This window comes from Oryzias melastigma, linkage group LG6 (genome assembly GCF_002922805.2).
Source record: "Oryzias melastigma strain HK-1 linkage group LG6, ASM292280v2, whole genome shotgun sequence".
NCBI classification, from domain to species: domain Eukaryota; kingdom Metazoa; phylum Chordata; class Actinopteri; order Beloniformes; family Adrianichthyidae; genus Oryzias; species Oryzias melastigma.
In genome coordinates this window covers 29,291,952-29,314,015 of record NC_050517.1, presented here as the reverse complement: position 1 = coordinate 29,314,015, position 22,064 = coordinate 29,291,952, and the positions used below count along the sequence as shown (strand labels likewise).

Here is a 22,064-nt window from a genome sequence, read left to right as displayed (position 1 = left end):
TAACACATAAATATGGAAACCAACACACATATAAACACGTACACAAATAAACCAACACACATGTACACAAACACATGTAAACACACACACGATACTCACATGTAACACACACAAGTAACACATGCACATGTAAACAAAACATAACATAAAAAACACACATGTAAACACACAAACACACGTAAACCAACACAGTTGTAAACAAGCACAAATGACATACATGTACATAAACGCACACATAAAACGCACATACACATGTAACACACACACCTAAAACACATAAATGTAAACAAAAACACATAAACACACACACACAAGTGTCACCCATATGTAACACACATATATAAACAAACATGCAAACACACAGACATAAAACACACACACGTAACACACAAAAACAAATGTAACACACAACACACAAACAAACTAATACACAAGTAACACCCCAACCCCACACCGACCACAGTGAACTTTACGGATATTTGGGACTTTTTTTCTCTTCCAGCTTCACTGTCCCGCCCTGTATTTCCCAGAGGGTTGGAGAGGTGGGCGGAGTCAGTGAATGTGCCCCTCCCGTGCGTGACGTCATGATGTTGGAGGAGACACACCTTCATGGATGAAGAACATCTGAGCTTCATTCTGTGACAGCTGCTGACTGCGCTCAGTGTTTCCACACAAACCAGTTCTGGTCAACACAAGGACGCGCGTGCGCACGCTCACTCCAGAGACCGGAGCAGAGATTTCTTTCAGAGTTCAGGACCACGCCCCCATAACAGGAAACTGTTCTCTGTGGTCTGATTGGTTAGATTACACCCCCCTCCCCTCCCCGCCTGTCCCGTCCCGGTGAGGTGGAGCGGCTGGAGGAGTCTCTCCGCTCGGCAGAGGACTGACGGACCGGAGCGGCGCTTGTAGGGGGCGCAGGTTAAAACTCCCGGTGTTCCCGCGGAGCTATCCTCCCTCACACCCCAACAATGGCAGCTGGGTTCTCCGTCTAACCGGTTCTTCCAGTACTTTACGCACGCGGATCCAGGTAAACACCCCCTCCCTCTCGGTCCAAAGCCCCCCCAGCCTGCGGGACACCATGGCGGGTGTGAACCGGGTCCACCTGAAGACTCCGGAGGACCTGGACTCTGGTTATGGAGCTGAGGACTCCTGCAGGTCCGTCAGCCTGTCCTCCTCCCAGACCTTCATGACGTGCCCCCCTCGGGGGAACTGGTGCCCCCCTCCCGGCTCCATGAACAGCAGGAACAACAGCTGGGACACCGTCAACACCGCCCTCCCCGAAGACCCGGAGGACATCTTCTCCCGCTGCGGCCGCCTGCCGGAGCTGGAGGAGTTCCCGTGGACGGAGGAGGAGGTGGCGGAGGCGCTCGGCAGAGTGGCCGCGGGCGGCGCGCGTGCGTTCTCCGCCGAGGCCGCGCGCCGGGTGTCCGGGCTGCTGCGCCGGGCTCTGCTGCGCGTGTCCCGGGAGGCGCAGCGCCTCAGCGTCGTGCACTGCCGCTGCACGCGCTTCGAGGTGCAGAGCGCCGCGCGCCTCGTGCTCAGCTGGGCGCTCGCGGACCGCTGCGTGTCCGCCGCGCTCCGCGCCTCCTCCACCTACAGCATGAGCGCCGGGGAGCTGCTCCAGAAGGGCACATCCGCGTGCTGCGGCCTCTCCTTTTCCGTGGGACGCTTCTTCCGCTGGATGGTGGACACGCGCATCGCCGTGCGCATCCACGAGCACGCGGCCATCTGCCTGACGGCGTGCATGGAGACGCTGGTGGAGGAGGTCGGACTCCGGGTGCTCGTGGCAGAGAGGGGCCCGTCCGGGTCAGAGTCGGGGTCCGGGGGAGCAGCGGTCAGCGCGGAGGCCGTGGACGCGGCCGTGACCAACGACGCGGAGCTGTGGGGGCTCTTGCAGCCCTACGACCCCCTGATCTGCGGGAAAACGGGCAACGGTGAGCGCATGCGCCTTCGGGTGTAAAGTTCTGAGATTCATCCAGGTGGAAACACCAGGTTTAGTTTGTGTGTGTGTGTGTGTGGTGGGGGGTATATTGTGTCTCTCTTGTCTTCTCTCTCCATCTCCAGCTGTGCATGCTGCTGCTTGACCTTTTGACCCCCGTCAACAAGCAGCTTTAAACAAAAGCTGCCGGACTGTGTGTGTCAGAGTTTGAGTTTTTTGTGGTTTTTGATCCAGTAATTTCAGTAGATTTGCGCCTTAAATCTAAAAAATAGTTTTCCCCCCTCTCTAATACTTACATTTGAACTAAACAAAATGCTAAATTCTTCCTCAGATACTTTTTATTTCATTTAATTTTCTTTCTGTGGACTTTTGTGTTGTTGCTTGCGTTTGTAGAGAAGAAATTGTGTTTCCTCTGTGCTGTAAAGATGAGAGAAGTTTGGCTAAACAGTTTAGTATAGAAACGGAAAGATAGAGGTCCAAGCGTCTAAGCTGCTCGTTCTGCTGTGGATTCGAACACCTCCTGTTTAATTTCCTACGGTGGCCCTGAAGGCATAATCCGTCCAACAGATCACTAAAAACATTTTTAAAAAATCACGTTTTCCATCATTTCAACTGAAAGTTATTTGGCTTGCAGCAAAAATGCTCTTAACTATTCAGAAAACTTTAGTATGCAGAAATTGAACACATTTTTTTGGACATTTTGTTTAGATTATTTTTGTTTTTGAAGGATTCATTTTTATTTTGTGCCATTTTTTGAGTTGTGTTTTAACTTCTTTAATCTGATGGTCTTTATTTTTTTGTTTTTGCTTTATTGCTGCAGTCTTTACATTTTTGATTTGATGATGTGGTTTACACTTCAGGGCCACCGTAGTCTTCTCATGGAGAAAAACAGCTGTTTGTTCTCTGGTTCCAGCATCCAGATGCTGTCTAAATCCCGCCTCCTTAATGACTGAGCCTGTCTCTGCAGGGGTGGGAGGGGTCAGTAGTCTGCAGGTATCGCAGTCTCACCTGATGCTGACCAGCAGGGCATTCCGAACAGCGAGGTCCGTTGTTCTTCCATCAGAGTTCTTTCACTGATCTGAAACTCAAACTTCTTCCAGTGCTCGACTTTGGTTGGTAGGTCTAGACGTGTGGTCCTACCAACAGTGTTTATCATGTTTACACGTTTATCTGTATGTGTGCATCACACACAGAGATAAACATGTAATTATGATCTTCCATTCATTTAACAGTGGAGGAAATAAGCTTTGATGCTGATTTTGTAGGTTTGCCCTTATATAAAGAAACTACGTTCTGTGATCTTAGGTTGTGTTCAGACTGGGAAAGTCCACTGGTTTGGATCAAGTCCAGTTATTTGTTCCAGATCGAGTCCTGAAGATTACGTTTAGTCTGTTTTCAGACTGGCGTCTACCGGAGATTTCTGTTTTTGGACCAAACCTTGTAAACAAGTGGAGTGACTAAAGATCTCTTCAGTCATTGGCCAGCAGTTACATGGGCGGGTAAAAACAAGGTGCTGCGATTTGCCAGGATTTTTCACTTATTCAAATTTTTTATTTCGTTGATTAATTTTAAGCATCTGTGTGAAGACCAGGTTCAACAGTTTTTACTGCTACTTTGGTACAGTGTAGGCTACATCTACGAGGTACGCTAATAAGTGTTTGTGACATATAGATTGCTGGGAAAACAGTAAGAATCGAAGTTGTTTTAAGGAGCCTGAATTTGTCCAACCACATTGTAATGAGTTGCAGTGTCTCATCCTTGTGGTTTTATGGGATTGTTTTAGGAGAATTCTGTTGGAACTTTGATAACGAGACAGAAACGCCAGTAGTGAGTGTTTAAATTAAAGCTCTAACAAGTCATCAGTTGGATCAATTATTTCCTTTTTCCTAACACGATAATCAACGCTTTACATTTGTCCACGGCTCACCGATGTGTTTACCGCCGGCTACGGTGGCCGTCTTGGTTCAATTATTTCGGTATCGGATTGTATCCAGGTAGGGCTGCCACGATTATTTGACAAATCGAAGACTAATCAACTATTAAAATAGTCGACGACTAATTTAATAGTTGATTAGTCGTTACTTTGTATTATATGGAGTCAGAGTGTAGTAAAGTTGAAACTTATAATGGCATCATGCTAGCTTTTTGGACTATTTATTAAGGTTTTTTAGGCTGTTTTGAGTTTAGCTAATATTTCAGCTACATGCTAACTATTGTGGCTAACTTAGTATTTTTCCAGTTTTTGAGGCTAATTTGGAGTTAAGCTAATATTTCAGAGGAATGCTAGCTGTTTTGGCTAATTTAGTTTTTTTTCAGTTTTTTAAGCTGTTTTAAAGTTTAGCTACTATTTCAGCTGCATGGTAGCTATTTTGGCTGATTTAGTATTTTTCTAGTTTTTTATGCTAATTTAGCATTTAGTTAATATTTCAGCTGCATGTAAGTTGTTTTGGATAATTTAGGCTTCTTTGTTTTTTAGGCTATTTTGAGGTTTAGCTACTATTTCAACTGAAAGCTAGCTGCTTTTGCTAATTTATGCTTTTTTCATTTTTTAGGCTAACTTGGCAATTAACTAATATTTTAACTGACTATCAGCTTTTTAGCTGATCTATCAGCAATTTTAACTATCAATTTCAGCATTTTTAACTATCAGCACTAGCATTTACAGTGAAAAAAAACTCAGTCTGATCAGAAACAAACGGAGACCACCTCGAGAGATGGGTCCGAGAGCGGTTCCTGGTCCAGGATTTGTTTGTGTGTTTTCAGACTGAAACTTTGTTCTGGAAACGAACTCTGGTTCACTTTACCAAAGGTGTCCAGTCTGAACACAGTTTATTTGAACAGTGAGAGACAGAAAGTTAAATACATGTATATGCATTTCATTGAGGGAAATAAGTATTTAAACCCATAGTAACCATTAACCTGTAACCTGAACTGAAGACTCCTGTTCTATCTAATTAATAAAAGTTACCTGTCCACAGAGTCAGACTCCAAAGTGAGCAAATACTTATTCCCGCAACTATGTGTTAATATTCACACCCCTTTTGTAAGAATGTTGGTTAGAATTATAGCGTTAGGTAGAGGCGAGGCATTTTTAGTCACCGTTTTTGTTGATACTTTTATCATTACTGTTTTCATTATCTGAATTGTTAGTGTTGTGGTCACTATTACTGTTAATGTGTTATAGTTACTGTTACTATCTAAGACCCACACACACATTTATACGCAGACATAAACACAGAAAAACCACAAGCCCATGATTCCAAGTGTTTAATGAGTGTGTGTTTTCCAGCTGGGCTCGGATAGAAAGAGATCACTGTTGTATAAGTTGTGTAGGTGGGCGTTGTCCACATGCTTCTTCCACATCCTCATGATTCTATGATTCACCCTAAAACGTCAGTGTTTTTGTCCAAACACACCAGAGAAGCTCAGGCTTTGAGAAGTTCACAGTCGTTTGGTGAAACACTGACTGATCTAAGAGGTTTTGTTCCTCTCGGGTTCTCCAGAAACTGTTTCTGATGCCAAACGGAGTTCGCTCCAGATCCGGGTTTGAAGGCCGAAGAGCGCTGCCTGCTCCACATGTGTGACCACAGCTCTGGGCTGCTCTCCATGCACCTCTTTCCCAGGCTTCACTCCGGGCTGAATCCATATTTAGGAAAATCCTGAGCAGTAAATCAAACGTTCTTCTCGGCCTCAGATCCTCTCAGTCTCTGAAGCAGAAAACAGGAATGAATGAACGACGAGAGCGCGATCACAAAGCTGAACTACCATCAGTTCAACGTCCTCAAAACTTTGATTGATACCAGAATTTAAACTGTTTCAGGAATTCTGGTGAGGGGTGAAGGACTAAAAAAGGTTCTTCTGTTCAGGGCTGGGGTGTGAATGTGTGCACGTGTGGTAGTGTGCACGTGTCCCGAAGATCCCAGCACACACCGTCATCTTCTGAAGAAAACATGGGTTTGATGAAAAAGTAAAAACAAAAACAAAGAAGGAGGAGGAGCCTGACGCTCTGCAGAGGACTGAGGGGGGTGGGGGTTGTTGAACTCGCAGAACTTAAAGAGTTCCAGATGTGGGTCAGCGCCATGAAAACTTTCAGACGTGATTGACTTGGGAGGGAGGAGCTCCCCCCCGCACACACACTTTCCATTTTAAAACTCTTGGCTTCAGGGTGAGACGATCAGGTGGACGAGGAACACGAGGCTTCAGGGAATCCTACCTGTAGAAGAACACAGACAGATGTGTGAATCAATGAAAAAGGAATTCTGGGTAAAAGTTTATGCAAACGTGAATCCAGCACCAACACAGCCCAAACACGGAGGTGTGTGTCTGCATCTGTCTGTGTGTCACTCTCAGTAAATGCCGAGCAGTTCCTTCACATGTAACAGTATCAGAGTCGACTGTTTGCGGTTCTTCGGCGTGCTGATGCTCCTCCCACTTTGATGTTTGCAGCCTCTAACTGCATCAATCACGGTGGAATGCAGACGGACGGTAGTTCGGATTCTGGAAGCTGATAGGACAAACCGGATGATTATTTCACGAAGAAAAGGAAGTTTGGTTTGAAGATCCAGAGATTGGGGAGGTCAGGTCTTCTGGGGGGGTTATTTGGGAACATTTTTTAAAAATGTCTCCTGTAGAACAGTTGTGAGGAATATGGTGGTTGTAGATTCTGGATGGGGGTCCGTTCCTGATGGAGATCCTCAGTATAAATCTGTAAAGAGAAGAACGGATCTGTAGGTCTATAGGAGACTTCATGCAGTAATTACAGACAAACGCTGCATTCAAAGTGTTTCAAAGTTTGTTTTAAAGTCAAACTCGTCCTCCAGGACATGTAGATGAGAAGGTGAATGTAAAGCAAACCGACAACATTTGTCACAACTATAGAATTACTGGATGGATGGATTAAGCAATGATTTAAATTCCCCTATGACAATTTTTTTATGAAAAAAATCCCAATAGTGTTTTAATTATGATTATGAATTTTTAACCAAAATCCCACAACCTAAATGTCTTAAAAAGCATTTACATTTGTTCTCTTTCATAAGAAAAATGCCACACATACATGTTAAAACCTAAAAAAAACGTGATTTTCATCGGAGGGACTTTAAGGACAGGACTGATCCTGATTTTAGCCAGGACCTGGGTACCAGCCTTCTGGGGGAACCATAGACTGTAGAATCACAGGACAACTCGACCCCACCCCCCTGGAACAGGAAGTGGCTCCGAGAGACCAAAATCCGATTGACTTCTATAGAAAAATAAACAGCTGTTACCTAGTCATACTATTGGTCAGAATAACCATTTTAGCTTTGATACCTTTTTTTTTTACATCTTCTGGGTAATCAATCCTATTTTTTTTATATTGTTTTCTCATCACAAGTTATTCAAGTTATAAACTGACCAATTAGATGCCTCATTAAAAGCGCGTGGCACCCGCTGACTCCACCTTCAACTTTCAGTGGAAGGATTGTGGTCTTCGAACAAGTTCACTCATGATTGGTGAGAGTACTTCCTCTAAAAATGTGACTCAGACCGACTTGAACCAATCAATGTCAACGGGTTTCAAAATGGCGACTGACTTGGCTTCATTTGGCTAGAGCTAGAGGTAGGGCCTTTTCTGTGGGTGACGTCACAGTCGCTTCATCCGGTGATAATATATGTCTATAGGAGGATCTGCAGCTCTCCAGTTTGAGCTTTAAAGTCAGCCTCACTCTAAAGAGCATGCTCCGCCTTCAGAGCTATCCGCCCTCAGATCCTCCCCCACCCTCAGGAGGTTGCCTCCTTGTTTTTTTGTGTCCTCCTGGCGTCTGTTCTCTCGTTGTTCAGCAATGTTGTCGTCTTCAGAACCACCTGTTGGAGCGCCGTGCTGTGGCTTTATCCAATGGGCCGCAGCAGAACACGTGCAGAGCGGGTCTGTGAGGAACCGGGCTTCCTGGAATTCCGTGGTTTGTGGAGGGAGGCGCAGGCATGAGGAGCGTTTGGAGAACACATGCAGACACCCCCTCCCCTCGGCTAAAATAAACAGTCTGTTCTGGTTAAAGGAAACACATTCTGGAGTGGCATTTAAGATTACCCATCATGCTCTGGGCACACAGAAAACTGAGCACTAAGATTAGACAGATCCTGATCAGATGGAGGTTTTCCTGCGTTTGTTATAGCAGAGGAACATCTCAGTTCAGCTGAGTTTACCTGTCAGGGTTAGACCTACAGGTAGATGGTAACACACTGACACACACAAGCCAGACAATGAGAGCTGTGTGGTACATTAAGACCAGGGGTACCCAAACTATGGCCCGCGGGCCGGATCTGGCCCATCTCCACATTTGGCGTGGCACCTGAACAATATCAGAGACATGGGATTTTTTTCCCCTCAATCTGGCTTTGAGATTGTTTGCTAACAGTATTTTCAGTGTTTAACAGAAAACACTGTTAGCAAAACAGAAAACACTGTTAATATATTCTGTTAGTAAAACAGTGTTTGTTCACAGATAAAACACAGTTAGCAAAACTATGTTTGCAAACAGAAAAAAACTGCCAGCAGAACAGAAAACACTGTTAGCAAAACAGAAAACACTGTTAGCAAAAGTTGTTAGCAAAACAGCGTTTTGCTAGGGAATAACACTGTTAGTAAAACAGAGAACAATGTTAGCAAAAATGTTTTATATTATCAAAACAGTGTTTAGTAACAGGAAACACTGTTAGACAGAACTACTATCAGAAAACACTTTTTCTGTTAGCCTAAAAAGGGACTCCAGTCCCACATCAGTGAAGAAAAAGTTATATAGCCCTCACAAGAAAAAGTTTGGGGACCCCTGATTTAGACCAGTTACAGAGCTAGAACTTGGTGCACAGGTGACCTTGAGGTACTAACCCGACAGGCTCTGTGTCTGTATCTGTACGGCCATCAGATCAGTGCGCTTTGCAGGTCACGACCTGCCTCCATCGTTCACGTTAGTGACGCCTCTTATTGAACAGCATGGTGTCGGTGGAGGCTGGAACAGTGAGGTTTTGTTGGACAGCGTCAGCTCATGGACATAGAGGAGGTTAGTGTGAATGTCAGTGACCCTGAGTCTCGCTTTAGGGTCATGAGATGCTCTAAATGCATAAAGGGTCATTCTATTTAGGAGTATTCATTGGAGATACAACCCTCCACCCCCAGTTTAGTGTCAAAGGGGAAAGCTATAAACTGCTTTAAGTGTCAGATGGATAATTCTGAGGCGTGACTGAGGAGAACGGCGTTTTACTGCATCTCACTAAAGAGGAGGATCTTTGGACACGCCCCCGACCTCCTTCAGAATGACGGCGGTGGCATCGGTCTGGGTTTCTGATTTGTGTGCGGCCATAATTAACCAAATGACTTTGGGTGGTCCATTGATTTATCTTAAGTTTGTGGCTTTTATGCTCCATCCATGACATTGATTTCCTGAATGATTACGTGGGGGTTTGGGGCGGCATAATGCGTCCCCCCAGGACTGAACTCTCCCTTCAGTCTTCATAGGAGGAACAGCTGTTGTCAGCAAAGTTCTAGACCAGTAGACCTGTACCAATCCATTTAAATTTAACAGTTGATAACTTTTCATTTTTCATCTGATTCAGAAGGAAGTTTTATTTTGAAAATCTACTAGATTTTCCACAACATCTGAGTCGTATCAAGTCGCTCGTGTTGAAAATCCATCTTAAAGCGACAGATCACAAAATTAAAACCCCCAAGCTAGAAAAGTTAACAAAAAGTTTACTTTTGAACAAAAGAGGAAATAGAAGAAGAGACTTCAAAATAAAAGAAATATTAATTTAACAGAAAAACACCAGGAGTCTTCACTGTCCTTCCCACACATTATAACAATAATGTTCAACATCCCACTATCTAATGTTGTGAGGATCCTGCTAATGAAGCTGTTCAAACGATGGATTCACGTCTATTATTATATTTAGATAAAACCAGTTTCAGTGAACGTTTGTGTTTTGTATTTATCTTAAAAGTTAGAAGAGGCTGAAGTTGGTGTCTGATGTTGTAGCTTACATCTTTACAGTTATGGGTTAAAGTCCATATCTCATTTTTTAAACCTAGTAAACAAATAAAATGTAAAAACACACTATAATGAAAATCGTCATTGTGTGTTTAATGTGGTCTTGCTACATTTTTCTCATAGAAAGTGTGATTAAACCTGCGATCCTGAGTCTTTCTTCATTCAAATTGCATTGGATCAGAAAACTGGATGCTAGAAAAAGCTCAGACTAATGACCCAGCTACTGAAGTGGGCGGGGCCAAAGTCACCTGCGAGCCCCCTGTAATTCACTCGAGCTGTAGTGAATTACAATTCAGGCTCAAAACTGTATAGCTGGATTGATCCAATATTGCTCATAATTATTTTTGCACCCCAAAAGTTAACTTGAGGCTATAAGCTCATTCATGGGCGTCCAGACAGAGCTCTCAGTGACAGGGAGGGGAGAGGGTTGCTTTGTGTCAACAGTCCCACAAACTAAAATCAAATTCTTAATGAGCTCCTGCTGCTGAAATCTATATAAAAACTTTACCCAGAAAAGTTAGGAGAAAAAAATCAGATCAAGACCATTGATAGTCATGTGGGACAGACGGAGGTACAGATGGACCCTGAACTCAGCCTTCTACGCAGATTAATTCTGAAGGTCGTTTACCTTTTGGCCTATTCTTTCAGGGCTCAGCCAATCAGCTTTCACCGGTTTTCGCAGGTGATCTGGCAGAGATTTTTACGCCGAGCCAGAAACAGGGAGACCCAGACTTAGGCCCCAGATCATTCACTACTGCCTATTGCTATGTGTTCGGCAGTAGTGTAAAGAGTCTTGGACCCTAGAACCACACTGGAAGAAGCTCGTAACCCTTGGAATTGAACCTGATTGTAGTGTTCCAGTCCTGGGCTGAGCTATCTAGCGACTTGCTGAATGATGCTGAGTAATGCTGGATATGCTGAATGTGCTCTCCTCGTGTGGTTTGTCTTCCCCTCATTAACTCATGAATTAATGGCTCCATCCTAATGCAGCTTTGACTGAAATGTGAGTTGCATTTAGAACAGACAGCATGTCTGCAGTTCGATGCTTCGTCAGGAAGAAGTGGCCACAGATTGAAAGTAAATGTTCTGTGTGTACTTAAGCTTTTCCATTTTTACAATCTGATGTATTGTTCTATATATTTTAGGGCCAGCAGCTGATGGTACTGGGCGGCACAGGAGAACGTGTTCTCCAGTGAGAGTGTGTTTGTGTTCCTCTTCCTCCAAAGTTCTGTTTAGGTCACATGGAGGATCCCGATTGATTAGAATCAGAAACTGAACAGATCGGCAGAAAACAGGTGTTTGGAGGACAACAGGGGGCGTGTCTTCAGAGGGAAGGATCCATCTGGTGCTTTGATCCAGAGATCGGAGGAGCAGGAGTTTCCTCCTCTCTGTTTGCTGACAGACGTTGCTGAAACTTTGGGAACAGGAGGGGATGTGGGGGGTGGGTGTACTCCCCCAGTGATGACTCCTCCTAACACTGTCACTGTGTTTCGTTTAACGAGCTCCCATAAGAGAATTGCTTCAGTTTAAAGCTGGTTGTGTCATTTAGATTTTGTACAGTGGAATGTGTGAGTTCTGGTGGGTCAGCAGAACTACAGTGAGCAGAACTGCCACATGTTCTGCGAGTTATCCGCTAACGGACTCTCCTTTTTGTTCGTAGGTGTTTTGTCTCTTCCCGCCCACTTCAGTCCATACACGGAGGACCGGCGGGCGTCCGCCGACAGCCGGGATGGCGCCTACGCCCAGCTGGAGCTGCGGACGCTGGAGCAGTCACTACTGGCGACCTGCGTGGGCAGCATCTCTGAACTCAGTGAGTCTGCAGAACCCAGAAGGTTCTGGTTTGAACCAGAACTGCTTTAGACCTCCAGCTGCTGCAGACAGGGGTCTGACAGGACCATCACTTTCACTTCTGCTTCATGACTCTCCTCCTCGATTCTGATGAGGTTCTTCTGCAGCGTCCATCTCAGCCACTCATAAGTATGTGGGGTGGGGGGTCCAAACGACCTGGTCAGGTGATTACAACAGGACTTTCAGTTCCTCCAGACTGTAGACGTCAAACATTCAGAACACAGATTCCACCTTTGTGGAACCATACAAAGGTGGAGGTTCAGACTGAGCTGGTGGGGACAGGGAGGGAGGGGGAGGTGGGTGGGGGTTGGTTTCCTCTCCCTAATGAACCAACACTCTGTCATTTGTTTCTGCAGCACAAAGCTGCGTTCACCGACCGCCGCACATAAACACACAAACGCACACTTCTCTGAGCTCTCTCAGTACCACAACCTCTATGCTGGGGGGCGCGGGCAGGGGGCATTCATGGCTAAAAAAACAGATGAATAAGCAGTCTAGTGTTTTACTTACACACAGGAGTACAAACACACACATGGGCACAAACACACACACTAACACATACTTACCGTATGTCCTCCCATAGTAGTCCCGATGTTTATTCCAAAAATGTGGCAGCTGGCCCGACTTTTATTAGACAGTCATCTATTAAAGACCTACATCTATTGGAGACCAGCGTTTATTAAATACTGGCGTCTATTGAAGACCAGTGTCTGTTCGAGACCAGTTTTTATTGGAGACCAGTTTCTATTGAAGACCAGCATATTGGAGACCGGCGTTTATTAGAGACCAGTGTCTATTAGAGACCGGCGCCTATTGGAGATGGGCGTCTATTGGAGACTGGCGTCTATTGGAGACCGGCGTTTATTGGAAACCAGCGTCTATTGAAGACCAGCATCTATTAGAGACCAGTTTCTAATGAAGACCAGCATATTGGAGACCGGCACCTATTAGAGACCAGTGTCTATTAGAGACCAGTGTCTATTAGAGACCGGTGCTTATTGGAGACTGGCGTCTATTGGAGACCGGCGTTTATTTAAAACGGCGTCTATTGGAGACCGGCATTTAATAAAGACCGGAGTTTATTAGAGACCATTAGAGACCAGCATTTATTAAAGACCGCTGCCTATTGGAGACCATCTTTGTACCTTTTTTAGGCAATCGTTTTTCTGTCAGTTGATCCTTTTTCCTGCAGATGTCTTGTTCATATCACCCATCTACTTTCGCCATTCTTTGATGTGTTTGGGACCTAGTCCAAAATGCCCAGTAGATTCCTCTCTAGAATGTTTGTTGCTGTATACCACCACACAAAGTTTAAAAGCTAAATCAAATGAGTGTTTCTTGGCCATCGCTGCACTAGCTTACAACATAAACCCGACTTAAAACTCACCTGTTTAAATCTGCTTTCTCACTTTTATTTTCAGTCTATTCTTTGCAAGATTCTTTATTTTATTTTATTTTATTATGCTCTGCTTTTATGTTTATTTATTAAGTTTTTATTGTTATGTACAGTGTATTTGAGTTCCATAAAAGGTGGTTTAAATAAAATTGATCATTATTATTATTATTAAACCATTAGCATAGACATCCCGCCCCCCTGACCCCAGTAAGATGGGTGGATTTTTAAGGGGCCCAGCTACTATTAGAGACTGGCGTCGAATAGAACAAGCACTAACATGCTTGCTGGCATGAGTAACATGAGGTTGGTGCTTCTTGAAGCTTCATCTCATACTCTTTTAGAGCAGATTTAATCTGAAGAAGCAGATGGTAATCTGTCCTCTTATTTTCCCTCTAGGTGACCTTGTGTCCCGGGCCATGCACCACATGCAGCGACTCAGCCTGGTCCGACCCGGGCTGAGTCCTGCTCGGCACGTACGCTCCCATCAGCCGGTTTCCTGGTCTCCCGACGCTCTCCACACCCTCTACTACTTCCTGCGCTGCCCGCAAATGGAGTCCATGGAGAATCCCAATTTAGATCCTCCACGCATGGCTCTGAGCAGAGAGAGGTAAAAGAACCGCTGAACACCGGACCGGTCTCTGCTGGCTTTGTTGTGTTTTGGTGTGTTTGTCTGGTTTTGGAGGATCTGCAGAATCTGACTGGGGAAAACCTTCGGAGTATGTAAAGGGTTCAGGTCAAATAATCAGAGAATTCCCATGTTGGATTCAAATTCTCGTCTTTGTTCTGATCTCAGAGACAAAGTCCTGAGATCAGCAGGTCTGAGTCAGCAGAGAACTGTTTTATTTAGACCAATCAAACTGGTTTAGGGAGTTTCACACTGTTGTGGGAATGCCAGGGTGTGTGCCTGTGTGTGCGTGTTTGTGTGATAACAACACAGAGTGGAAATAAATGTGTTCCAGTCAGGATTAGTGTTAATGATGCGCTTGTTAAGAAAAGTCTGTTTGATTATTTACAGAGTAATGAGAGAACATTTAGAAAGAATAAATATGTATAATGAAACTCTAATTTCACAATATGAAGATAAGACGAGTTAAAGATCAACCGGTGTTCGAATAAATCCAGATGTGTGAATGTGTGAACTTGAATGTGATGAAAAAATCAAAGCTTTTTTTAAAAGCAATCAACGAGTTTTACATTATGTAATATGCAGTAATGATTACGGGAATGTTTACAATCAAAACGCACACACATGAAAACAAACGTGCGTAAACACGCACACTAACACACCCCTATTAACACGGACACATCAACACACACACACACTCACACCCACACGTTAACACACAAACACACATGTCAACACACACCCATTATCATAAACATGCATGAACACACACATCAACACACACACACTCACACCCACACGTTAACACACAAACATACATGTCAACACACACAACACAAACATGAATAAAAACACACACATTAACACACACCCATGTTAAAACACACCCATTAACACACATTAATACACACATTAAACACACACCAACACACCCCCCCACACACATTAACACACACATACATGAATACACACATATTAACACACACATTAACACACACATACATGAATACACACATATTAACACACATTGAAACACACATGAACACACACACAGACACGTGACCCTCAGGTTTTACTCCTGTTTTCCTTGAGTTCACTGGGTTTGGCTTCGGATCAGAACCATTTTTTTCTCCATCATTGTTCCTGAATAACAAACATCTGCGGTTCTGATCCAAAAACCTGAAGTCTTCTTACCGGGACTGTAAACAATAAGAAGAAGATCCAGGTTCTCGGTTCTGTTTGTGCTGGACGAGACTGAGTCAGAACGCCGTTGGTCTGCAGGCCGTTTCTACTGCTGCCGCCGCTGATGGAGTGGATGAGGGTGGGCGTCGTTCACGCAGAGCACCGCCGCAGTCCGCTGGTGGACAGCGACGACGTCCGGCAGACGGCCCGGCTCCTCCTTCCGGGACTGGACTGTGAACCGCGGCAGCTGAGGTGAGTCCCTCCACCTCCTTCACCGCCACCGCTACAGATCTGAACCAGTTACTGTAGAACTGAACCCCAGGACGTAAAGGTCCATTTCAGCTGAAGCTTTGGTTCAGATCAACCTTCTCCAGTCACTCACACTAACCTCCATGTGACGGCATAAGCTTATCAGGAACCGCTTGAGGGGGCGGAGCATAAAGGCTGGAGACCAGAAACTTAAGAAAGGAGGAAAAACAAAACATCAGAACTGAAAACTCTGACTGCCGATTAAACCTGCACAGACCGAGCCAGAACCGGCCCTTCCTGCTTCTCATGGGGGCTTGAAACAGTCCAAACTGATGAAACTGAATCAGGCAGACCCGTTTCAGGAACTCATTCCAGATCTGTCCTGTCGTCAGGCCCGAGTGCTGCTTCAGCTCCTTCAAGCGCCTGGAGTCCAAAGCTGCAGCAGAAAAGTTCCACCTGGATCTGGGCTTTCGGATGCTCAACTGCGGCCGCACAGACCTGATCGGCCACGCCATCCGCTTGCTCGGGCCGGACGGGGTCAACAGTATGGACGACCAGGTACTGACAAAGTTCTGTGTGAACCTGTTATCATGGCCTCATGTGATGGAAACACGATGAAGATGTTCTTCAAACGCCTTCTTGGTCCTGATTTTGCATCATTTCAGGGAATGACGCCTCTGATGTACGCCTGTGCAGCAGGAGACGAGGCCCTCGTCCAGATGTTGATTGATGCGGGGGCCAACCTTGACATGGCGGTAAGACAAATGCTTGATACTCCCAGAATGCCGTTTGGACTCTGGTTCTGACCTGCTGGTATGTTCTGGATAAACAGGTCCCACCGTGCTCTGCAAAGTACCCCTCTGTGCACCCCCACAGCCGCCACTGGGCGGCCCTCACCTTTGCGGTGCTGCATGGACACATTTCCGTGGTGCAGGTTAGAACCATCGGTTGATGGATACTTCCTGAAAACCCGTCCTGCACCGAAGACGTCTGTAGCTTCACTAACAGGTGGTGTGTTCCTTTGCAGCTCCTGTTGGATGCAGGCGTCAATGTGGAGGGGGCATCCGTTCGTAACGGACAGGAGAGCACGGCGGACACGCCTTTGCAGCTGGCCGCAGCAGCAGGTGGGCATGCGGCGCTTTTAGGCGGCGGCGTGGGGGCAGTTGCATCCACAGTGACTGCTGCATGGGTTTAAGACACTACTTCCTGGAGAAGTGAAGTGTTTCAAGCTTTCAGGTTCACCGTTTTCGGGCTCTTTGTACAAATCGTGCAGCCATTGAACAAGCGTTAAAGGTTAAACCAGGTCGAATTTTGACCAATCAGGGACTCAGATTGGGTAGCGATGTAGGGATGGCGTCTCTTTTCTTTCATAGAAGAACTAACCGTCTTAAAGTTGATGATGAAGGAGAAATCTATGATGTCAGTTTGTGTTTGGCCAACACATCCCCAAATGGTCACATATTTGGTTAAGGCTCCCTCTGTGTCACTTTTTGGTGTTCCCCTCTCGCCGGATTTTGACGTGTTGGCTGTTCGTCCTCGGGACGCGTCCAGTAATGTTAGACTACTGGTACCCTAACCTTAACCCCAGTGCTGGTTTACATCCGGTTCACTCCCAGTACCGCATTTGTTCCAGACTCGGGTTAGGGTACTGGTACAGGTATTGGGTACTCGTGTGCTACGCGTTACAGTACTGGACCAGTTCTAGTTTGCAGCATGGAGTTTGGGGACCCGTGATTTAATGGGAACAGCCAGCACGTCAAAAACCAACGTTGAAGGAGCCTTAACTGAATCCCAATATGTGATGACCTGGGAGTGAGAAGTGTTGGTTTGGCTGGAATTCTACGACACCGAGACTTTAATTATCAGAAAGAGGAAAACCTGGAACAAGATTCACCAAATAAGTACATAAAAGACAAATGTGTCCAATGCGATCTCTGCAAGGCAGAACTTGTGTTCCATGGCTGCAACACAGCGATGCATTAACTCCTGAAGAGGACACATGTTGTGACTGAGTATGAGAACGCTGAAGAGGGATCATCTTGGTAGCTTATCAGCTAAATGTTTTTTGTGCATCCCTGCAACCTCTACCCAATCAGAGGGAAATGTCTGCTCTCTAAAGAGATCAAGTCTTTCTGCAAGACATGTAGAAATGTTAACCTTCCTGCTATGAGTAAGAGTATCGTACAGTTTGGAATTATATAGAGTCAGCAACACAAAATGTACTTTTGTGATATTTTAGTGAGTGAGACTAAAACTTTATCTTTAGTGAAAAAAGTTCCTTTGTTTCAGATGCTCACCTCATTTGATTTTGTTTTAAGGCCAGAAACAAATGAAGGAAAGAAGCTGTTTGGTTCATTAAAGGCTTAATCGTCTTTATATTTAGTTAGCATATAGCTTAAACACTTCAACTTTAAAGCTAAAGATGGTTAAGAAGTGTGTTTTACATTCAGTCGACTGCAGTGATGCCTGCAGCTGCTTCCTCCATGAAGTAATACCCAACACGTCCTGCAGGGGGCATGAGCACCGCAGCAACTGACCTCACACTGTGGTTGTAGGTACTGTTGCACTCCTCTGCGTTCATGTGAGTAACTGAGTCTTTCTCCACTTGTAGGGAATTATGAGATGGTCAGTTTGCTTCTTGCTCGTGGCGCTGATCCGTTGTCAAAGAGCCAGGATGGAAATGCGCTGAGCTCCGCCCTGTACGAAGGCATGAACTGCTTCAGCCACGCGGCTGCTCATGGACACAGGTAGGAAGTCACCTGAAGACTCCAGGAGGAGCCTTGGGGTCTGAGAGTCTCTAAAGCCTCTAAAGGAAGACATTGTCGGGCGGGTTAGGTTTTGAAGGTGACCTTTTGGCCTCCGGTCATGTCAGTGAGAGCGGTTCCTTCAGGCGACCGATGGCTGTGATCCTCAGAGGAGACGGTTTTCTCTAAACCACGTGTCAAAGTCAAGGCCCGGGGGCCGGATCTGGCCCTCCGGGTAATTACATCCGGCCCTCCAGATCATTTTATTTTATTGTTATTAATGGCTCGATGTTATCTTTCTAACTTGTATAAATTCTTAATTTTTGTTTTTTTTTCGTTTTTTAGGCGGTTTAGGAGTTTAGCTACTATTTCAGCTACGTGCTAGCTTTTTGGCTAATTTAGGCCTTTTTTTGTTTGTTTTTTTACGCCGTTTTGGAGTTTAGCTAATATTTCAGCTACACTCTAGCTAGCTCTAAACTTTTTTCAATTTTTTATTTTGAAGTTTAGCAATTTTTTTTAGGCTAATTTGGCATTTAGCTAATATTTTAGCAGGCGATTAGCTTCAGCGTTTACAGCTTTTAACTTCAGAGTTTTCAGCTATCAATTTCAGCATCTTCAGCTATCATCTCTAGCATCTGGGGCCAAATTCAGTTTACAGCATTCACACTAGCATTATCGCAGGTAATGCTATATATCTAGTTCATAATTATGTTAAAAAGATATGTTTTAAAGTTTTAAAAATGTAGTTTTAGAGTGTTTAATAAATGTTTATCCTGTTCGGCCCGCGACCTAAGGTGTATTTTGGATTTTGGCCCCTTGTGCGATTGAGTTTGACACACCTGCTCTAAAACATCGTATCTCTCTCCTTCACTGTTTTCAGGAACGTGTTGAGGAAACTGCTGACTCAGCCCCAGAAAATCAAAGAGGACGTCCTGTCTCTTGAGGAGATCCTGGCTGAGGGGGTCCAGGACCGGGTCTCCAGCTCCGCCCACAGGCCTTCGTCCCAGCCCGATGAGGACGTACCCAGACTCTGCAAGGCCCGGATGAAGGCTCTGCAGGAGGCCAGCTACTACAGCGCGGAGCACGGATACCTGGACGTCACCCTGGAGCTGCGAGCGATGGGTACGAGTGGAGAGCACACCCTGTTCCTCTGCAGAAGCAAACACTAACCGCTTTGTCCTCCTGCAGGCGTTCCCTGGAAGCTGCATGTGTGGCTGGAATCTCTTCGCTGCGCTCAGCAGCGCTCCAGGTCAGAGGTCATGCTGGCCCTGCTCAGAGAGTTCAGCACCATCAGAGAGGAGGACTTCAGCCAGGAGCTGCTCACTGCAGGCTTACCCCTGATGTTCAGCATCCTACGGAGCACCAAGGTGAGGAACTTTCTAAAAACCTCATTTAAGCCGTTCAGACGTTCGTCCTCTAACGGCTTTTCCCGCAGAGCGACGCCATCGTCCAGCAGCTGGCAGCCATTTTTAGCCGCTGTTATGGCTCGGCTCCTCTTCCAGCCATCCCGGAGATGAAGGCGGCTCTTCCCGCTCAGTTAGGTAAGGAAACAGAGTTATTAAACCCTCGTGAGTCAGGATGGCTCAACTCTCCAACACAGCTCAGACTCTGATCCGCTCTTCACAGACCCTCACTTCCTGAACAACCAGGAAATGTCTGACGTGACTTTTATTGTGGAGGGGAAACCGTTCTATGGACACAAAGTGCTTCTGATCACAGCTTCAGACAGGTGAGCGCAGACAGGTGGCGTCATCATTCTCACGTTTGGAGCTTTTTAGAGATTCTGGACATTTTTGTCTAAATTTAGGTTCAAATCTCTGCTGTTGTCTTCTGATCCGGATGGAGACATTCAGATCAGTGACGTCAGGTATCCCGTTTTCCAGGTAAAACAAACAAAAACCACATTCTATGGGTGCTTTGATACAGACAAAACATGAAGAGTTAAATCAAAAACGGTTCGATTCTTTACAGATGATGATGTCATATTTGTACTGCGGAGGAACGGAGTCTCTGAGGATCGACATGCCCGACATGTTGGAGGTCAGGAATTCTTCAGAACTTTTTTCATTGGAAGCGGTGAAGTCCACTCCTCTAACCGTGGGTTTGTTTTCTCAGCTCCTCTCAGTTGCCAGTTGGTTCCAGCTGGGGGCGCTGCAGCGACACTGTGAAATCATCTGTTCTCAGCACATTAACCTGGACAATGCAGTCATCATGTACAGGACAGCCAAGGTGAGGCAATGCAGCTGGCACTGCAGGTGGCGTCACAGGTGGCTTTGTAGGTGGCGTTCCAGCCGAGGCTCAGTGGCCTTTCCTGCTGTTTCTAACGCGTCCTTTTCTTCGTTCAGATGCACCGCTTAGAGCAGCTCTGCTCGCTCTGTTGCGGGTTCTTCCTGCAGCAGATGCCCGCCCTGCTGGAGAAGGAGGCCTTCAGGATCCTGGTGTTGGAGCCTCTGGAGACCCGGCCCAGAAACCCCTCCGCTTCTCTCCCAAGCCGCAGTCAGGTGGACTCAGTTCTACAGGAGATGGAGGCCGCCCTCGCCCACCGTCTACAATCTGTCTGAATTTCTTCCGTATTCTGAAGACGTTTAAAATTCCTGGAAATGGAACAACACAGAAATCCCAAAGAATTCTTCAGAAGTTGAGTTAAAAAAAAACTGAACAGAAATGGTTTGTCGGGTTTTTATGGAGATGTTTCCAAAAAGCTTTGGCACGCTTCATTCAGGTCATAATACTTTGTGCCTTAGAGACATTTTTGCTCCTCAAAAGCTCAGGAAGCTTCACCAGGATCCAGGCAGAGACTCTGCTGCCCTCTACTGGACAAAGGGAAGAATGGTTAGTTTGACTGAAGCTGAAGTGTCAATGAAGAAGATAAACGATTTAAAAATTCACATCTTTTCTTTAGTTTGAAATAGTTTTAGAGATGGTTAGATGGACTTTGTCTATTTAAGTAAAATATTATGACTATTTAATGGGAAGTTCCCTTTTTATTTAGGTTTTGTTTCTAATATTTAATGTTTTTGTGTACTAACAGTTACTTAAGCTCATCTAATCTGCAGAAAAGCACAAAAGTTCGGTTTAAGAAGGGATGACTGAAATAAAGGCGGTAAAGAAATGCAGACGTTTAGTCTTTATTTACGTTTGTGTGAACTCAACTGTATCTGGGAACAGGATCCAGCCTTTCACAAGAAACAAGGATGAAGATACTGGGAGTTTTTGATGATTCTTGTAATACTTTTTCATGATTTCCAACATAAATACTTGAATAAGAAAAGCAAACGGAGGTAACTGAATGAGTTTATTTGTTTCAGACTGAAGATACTCAAAGTTCTGTCGTTCGGGAGTACATCTGGTTTACATTTGGTTTCTGCTGGTGAAAAACCTGCGGCGTGATCGTCTTACAGACAGAAAGGAGGAACCTGCAGTATTGCTTTGTATTTGGAGTTCCAGCATCTCCTCTCTGCCGTTCAGAGTCCAGACCTCCAGAGGAACCAAACTAAAGGAAGCATCTTTTAAAACCTTGTGAAGTAGGAACAGAAAAATAAGGCCAGAAAAAAATGGAACCAAATCATTAGAAACTTCAAAATGTTTGTTTAGTGGAGAGAATGGATGAACACCAAAGCCATGCAAAGAAAAGCTCATGTTTGACGTGCAAACAGCACTACAAGCTAAACGCGAAGAGCAACCGACCCATCACGGTCCAGGAGATAGTCGGCTCCACGTCTATTTACAGAGAGAAGCAGTCGGCCTCCTCCTCCTCCAGCCTGGTCCACCAGCACCAGAGGAACGAGAGAACTCTACATTCTTTCATCACCACTTTTGGTCGTTCTCCTCAGAGTTCCTACATGTTCTCTTACGGTCTTCAGCAAAGGCAGAGAAAGTTCACAGAATTCAGTTGAAGTCAAAGCAAAGTTGTTGTTTTTTTCTGAGTCAAATGTCCCATTTCTGAACCAACGAGGGAATAAATAACATTCAGCTGCAGCAACAGCTTTGATCATAGAAGAAAGTCAAACAATGACATAAATAAATAGGAACAGTATAAAAATATCCACAGTTGCATTTA

The 22,064-nt window shown here is 45.2% G+C and overlaps 2 protein-coding genes across 2 annotated transcripts in view; one reads left to right on the top strand and one right to left on the bottom strand.

Annotated features, from left to right (window-relative positions):
• The first annotated feature begins 861 nt into the window (after positions 1-861).
• Positions 862-21,120, top strand: abtb2b (ankyrin repeat and BTB (POZ) domain containing 2b). Its single transcript, XM_024280808.2, has 17 exons — positions 862-1,934; positions 11,621-11,770; positions 13,601-13,811; positions 15,111-15,263; positions 15,653-15,818; positions 15,926-16,015; positions 16,093-16,194; positions 16,288-16,384; positions 17,872-18,007; positions 18,885-19,126; positions 19,193-19,371; positions 19,440-19,545; positions 19,631-19,733; positions 19,812-19,887; positions 19,976-20,044; positions 20,120-20,233; positions 20,350-21,120. Exons 1-17 carry the CDS (start codon positions 1,079-1,081, stop codon positions 20,563-20,565), a joined length of 3,066 nt encoding a protein of 1,021 aa, XP_024136576.1. The 5' UTR covers positions 862-1,078; the 3' UTR covers positions 20,566-21,120.
• The window catches only part of brsk2a (BR serine/threonine kinase 2a), a gene marked incomplete in the record, with an annotated part of 69,793 nt that continues 49,729 nt past the window's right edge, over positions 2,001-22,064 (bottom strand). The window contains 1 exon segment of the mRNA XM_024280810.2: positions 2,001-2,018.